Raw genomic sequence first — 5801 nt, 5'->3', positions numbered from 1 at the left:
CTCTCCGCCGAGACGAACTGCTCGCACCATTCAGTTGATGGACAATCTCTGGCTTCACTCTTCATCAAAAGCACCCCATCTCGGCCTGTCGGCACTACCAGGTGACCTTAATATTACTTTCAGCGCGGATGAATTATGGGGTAAAAGTAAGAAGATGGATCCAAATGCTGCCATGATCAGGAATGAATTTCTTATGAAAAATTTCATTGACATACTTCCGCCCAAAATTCTGCCCACTTGGGACAATGGAAGGAGCGAAGAGGCTTTCATTGCAAAGCGAATAGACAGATTCCTATTACATGCCAGCCTGATAGATGTCCTCGGCATGCCATTTTCTTCGGTAGAAAATTGCTTCATATCGGACCACCGGCCGATAGTTCTTGGATGGAAATCTATGGGAATCAGGAAAGGAATCCCCTTTAAATTCAATAGACAATGTCTAGAGGAGCCTGATTTTAATGACACTGTTGTAAAAGCGTGGAGGGAGTTTGCAGCAAGCGGATCTGATTCACATCAGATGAATTTCATGAACAAGATGAACAAAATCAGGAAAATTGTTAAAGAATGGCAGTTTCAGAAAAGACAATACAATAAAAAAGAGCTTCGAGACATCCAAAAGGAACTTGATAATGCTGCATTCTTTAACTTTTGAAAAGAGACAACGCATCAAGAGTCTCCAAAAAAAGAAACTGCAAATCCTGAAGAATGAAGAAATTTTCTGGCGCCTGAAAAGCAGGGCAATATGGATGAAAGAAGGCGATCGAAACTCGAAGTTTTTCCATAGATTCGCCAATGCTAGAAGGGTCAAAAATTCAATATGGAAAATTAGTGATGGTAATGGAGGCTATTTATACTCTCAGCAAGATATATCAAAGGAAGCGGTGGCACATTTCAAAAAGCAATATCAAAGAATGGAAAATCGAAGTTTTCAGGATATATTGTGGGGTATAGAAGTTTACCCAGTGATGTTTGATAATGAAAAAAACGATCAGCTATACCAGCCTATTACAGAGGAGGAATTGATGGCGACCATGAAATCTTTCAGCCGGGACAAAAGCCCTGGACCAGACGGCTGGTCAATAGAATTTCTTATACATTTCTATGATTATATAAAGGATGATCTGTTAAAGATGGTGGAAGAGATCAGGATAAAGGGGAATATCAGCAAACAATTATGCTCCACATACATAGCACTCATACCCAAAAAGCGGGATGCTCAGACTTTTCAGGACTATCGGCCGATTTCATTATGTAATATTTCTTTCAAAATTGTATCAAAGATCATTGCAGAGAGACTGAAAGGAGTATTATCAGAATCATTATCAAAAGAACAGTATGGATTTCTTAAAGGGAGATACATCCATGATGCTGTCGCTGGTACACAGGAGGCGTTATTCTCCATCCACTCAAAGAATAGAGAGGCGGTTTTAATCAAAGTAGACCTCAGGAAGGCGTATGACTGTATAGATTGGGGATACATCAGGTGTTTACTTGCAAGAATCGGATTGAGGACCAACATGATCAACTGGATCATGGCATGTGTCGATCCTGTGGAATACGCTATTATAATAAACGGCATTCCAACCCCTTTTTTCAGTGCGGAGAGGGGTCTGCGTCAAGGATGCTCTCTCTCCCCACTATTATTTATACTGGCAATGGATTCTCTCAGCTTACATATCCATAAGGTTGTGATCGATCAAGCATGGCAGCCTCTCAAAATATGCAGGAACATTTCACTGACTCATAATCTTTTTGTTGACGATATAATATTATTCGGCATGTTTTGCAGGATCACTTGGATGCGCTTTCATAATATTATGGAAAAATTTCAAAGGGCTACGGGACTTCAGGTTAACTTGGAGAAATCTATAATATACCATTCTGATCTCAAGCAGGAAGATGTTCTTTGGTTATCTGAGCTATTTGGTATAAAAGCCCAACATATCAGCAGTGGTATAAAGTATTTGGGATTCCGGATAAAAGCAAATGGATACTCGAGATCTGATTGGAACTGGATTGTGGACAGATTCTATAGGAGAATCTCTGCTTGGGAGTTTAGATGCCTTTCTTTGGCAGGGAGAATTATATTAGTGCAATCCGTTTTGAATCAACTCTCTGTTTACTGGGCGCATCTATACCACTTTCCGGTGAGTATCATCAACAACATGAATAGGCTTTCTGCAAATTTCATATGGGGGGGTCATGCTGATAGGAGTAAATTTCATCTCATTAAGCTTTCTAGTATTACTCTTCCTAAGACTATGGGGGGTTGGGGTTTATCCAATTTGAGAATATTTGGAAGAGCTCTCTTGTGCAAGTCTTTTTGGAGAGCTATTCAGGGTGAAGGACCGTGGAGTCACATGATTCGATCGAAGTATTTAGCAAAGAAGAGCCTCCATTTCTGGTACCGGAAAGGTTCTATCGGTGCAGCATATGGATCCCCCATATGGCTTAGTTTCCGGAGGATTGAAGCACTCTGCTTGAAGAATTTAATCTGGCGTCTACAATCGGGGAATAAAATCCTTATTGGCATAGACCGCTTCAAATGCGGAGCTGAAGAAATTGATATCCCTGATCCCCTACTTTATCATTTTCACAGAAGAGGTTTCTTTTACTGGGATAGTTTGATTGCTGAATGGCTAGGCCCCATCCCGCGGTGGAAAGACGCTGATGAATTGAACATGCCCCATGAGATTGCGCAACATTGGAATGGCATCAGGTTGAAGCTACAGAATGGCGGTATTTTCAGATCAAGGGAATCGGATTTCCTATCTTGGAACATCCCGAATGAGGCGGAGGACGTATCAGTAAAAGGAATTTATCATCAGTTGGTTGGACAGCAATCACTTGGTTCCTCTATATTCCCACAGATCTTCTGGAAGGATGGTTGCCCAACGAAGATGATTCTATTTGCATGGCTTGCATTTCACAACAGAAACCTAACCTGGGAGAATTTAATGAAGCGGGGATGGAATGGACCAAATGTCTGTTCGTTATGCAGATCGGACGAGGATTCAAATTTGCATATATTTCTAAAATGTAAACAGTCTTTTCATATATGGCAGGAATTAGAAAGAGTTTTTGGTTTTATACTTGGTGTGCAGGACTCGATCCAAGAGTGGATTTTAAGGTGCAGCGAGCAGAATATTCAATGGCGTAGAATTTGCATTCTATCCATGTGGTTTATTTGGAAATGGCGCAACCATTGCGTCTTCAATAGCTCAAGAATTTCATATGCTAAAACCTTGGATTCGATCTCTGTATATTTAGAATCTCTACCTCAGAAGATAATCAAGCACAAGAATAAATTTCCCGCTCTGCCATTATCAGAACAGTCTTCTCAGCCGTCCGCATTCTTCGATGGGGCCGCACAGAAGGGTCAATGTGGTTGTGGTTTCCACATCAAGATAAATGATTCTACACACTTTTCATCATTTTGGCACGGCGGTCATGGCTCCAATAATATGGCTGAAGCCATAGCTCTCACTGGACTTTTAAAATTTTGTATTTTCCTTGACATACAACAGGTTGCTATCTTTGGAGATTCGAAGATTTTGGTTGATTCGGTAAATAGGAGAAATCACATTTTGGCGCAGCACCTGACCGGTTGGAGAGACAGGATCAACTACTACTGGAACCGCATGGTTGATAGCACTATTGAGCACATCAGCAGGGACAAGAATTCTACAGCCAATACACTTTCTAAATTGGGTCTCACCTCCTCTCCTGGACTTTGGCATCTCGAGATATTTTCGGAAGGAACTACTTTCCAGATCCAAAATTTTGCTTTGCCAGATTTTTAGTGCTCAGATTTTGAAAATTTTGCCTCATCAGCTGATGTTTTTCACTTATATCAAGATTCTCTGTACTGTTCACAGAGCCTTGATAGTTATATAGCTACATAGATATTTTGGTTTTCTTCGAATATAGGAGCTTATTAGACTAGGTGGCATACTGAACTATTTTAGAACAATTTGGATGTATCCAGAGATTTTTGGACTCTTATATTTCTCATATAATATATTGGAGCTTTTTCTTTCTGAAAAAAATCAATCTAATAATAAGAATAAACCAAATAAAATTTCAGACCAATTGATATCACAGCAATTTCAAAGTCAATTGTAAACCAATTAATATCACAGCAATTTCAAAGTTAATTGGAACCAATATCAAAGTTAATTGCAGACCAATTAGTATCACAGCAATTTCAAAGTTAATTGGAACCATCAATGAGAAATACCCAGACCCATAGCCTATTCAATAACAAGAACAAAGCATTGAAGCGCAGAGCCAACAGTCCTCCAGTGCTGCATTTTATTGAGTTTTGAAAGCTCAAAAAACCTCCAAAATGAACAGGGATGATCTCTAATCAAATATAAAATAAAATTAGTTATGGAAAAGGGATCACAGTAAATAAAAATATCAGCTTGGGGCCAACCTTGAGTGCCAGACAGTAAATCCAGCGTGGAAGCTCAAGGTTTTATCATGGTTATATAATAATAATTATATCAAAGTTCCACAACCCACACATTGATGACAAGTATGTTTGATGTTTGAGGAATACTGTAAAAAATTTAAAAGCCAAGCTAACATTGAAAATACAACGTAAGATAAAGAACCAAAAACAATTAGAATAACACTGTAGTGTCACAGTTCAATTGGCAATAACAAAGAAAGATAAAGAACCAAAAAAATTAGAATAACAATGTAGTGTCTAGAATAACAATGTAGTGTCTTTAGCTGTAGCTGTATTTATGTAACTAAAATCTGTATAATATTCCTCTCTCCATTCAAGTATTCATTCAGTTTTTCAATGAATCCACACAACAACAAAAAAACACGCTAGAAATGTCAAAAGCTCAGATTGGAGACTTAGAGAGATGTCACTCCAATTACAGGGATGGAGAGATAGAGACGCTAGAAATGTCAAAAGCTCAGATTGGAGACTTAGAGAGATGTCACTCCAATTACAGGGATGGAGAGATGTCACTCTATCCAGAAAATTTCAGAACAGAGTTCCATCGACACAGCCACAACTCTCACAACTCTCCATTTTTAGTAAGGGGTAGATTTCATTTTATATATTTTTGTGGATGTCAATACTTCAAAGTTGTCCCAGGTTCAAGATATTATTTTACAGAGTTCATGATATTATTTGATGGATGCTCGCGGTTGATAGGCAATCCAGGTAACAAAAAATATATCATGGTTGCTTGGATAAATCAAAGAGATGGGGGTTGATTTTAAACGACCATATCTATCTCCACTGTGCAGCATAACAGACCAGAAGGTGGATTGGCATTGCCTTGAGCATGTTTGTTAACAGACCAGAAGGTGGATTGGCATTGCCTTGAGCATGTTTGTCCAATTAAAAAAATTGTGGCGGTGAAAGCACAACAATTTTCAAGGCAGCGCATTGTGCTAGCAAAGGTTATCGGCGTCCACCAGAGTCAGTGTCGGGTAAGGGCACTCAGAACGAACCCTTCGATGCCACCCAAGGAAATTTGGGTAAATATAATGAATCCAAGTGGAAACACAACCTAAGATATGTTACAGATGGATTCGGAGATGCCCAAACCATCCAAGGTAAGTCAAAAAAGGTGTGAAAACTGCATTTTCAAAGTGAAATGCAGATCAACCACAGGATTTCAGCAAGCAAAGCGCAAAAATATGGCGCGTTTTTTAATCCCTTTTATCCTAGAGAGTAAGGAGTGGAAAGATTGAATTTGAAATTTATACGATGTGTTTTCTCAATTCAAGATTGAATTTGAAATTTATACGATGTGCTTTCTCGAATCCCC

The 5801-nt window shown here is 39.1% G+C and overlaps 1 protein-coding gene across 1 annotated transcript; it reads left to right on the top strand.

Moving 5' to 3' along the window:
- The first annotated feature begins 746 nt into the window (after window positions 1-746).
- On the top strand, window positions 747-3803 carry LOC149172054 (uncharacterized). The gene has a single exon (XM_089426185.1). It carries the CDS (start codon window positions 747-749, stop codon window positions 3801-3803), a length of 3057 nt encoding a protein of 1018 aa, XP_089282311.1.
- The last annotated feature ends 1998 nt before the right edge of the window (window positions 3804-5801 follow it).

The sequence above is a fragment of the Pinus tabuliformis genome, chromosome 4_2, assembly GCF_031772625.1.
Source record: "Pinus tabuliformis cultivar Carrire ecotype Pingquan chromosome 4_2, CPIR1, whole genome shotgun sequence".
Lineage (NCBI taxonomy): Eukaryota > Viridiplantae > Streptophyta > Pinopsida > Pinales > Pinaceae > Pinus > Pinus tabuliformis.
Note: the sequence above shows the minus strand (reverse complement) of the source record. Positions and strands in the feature narration are given on the sequence as shown.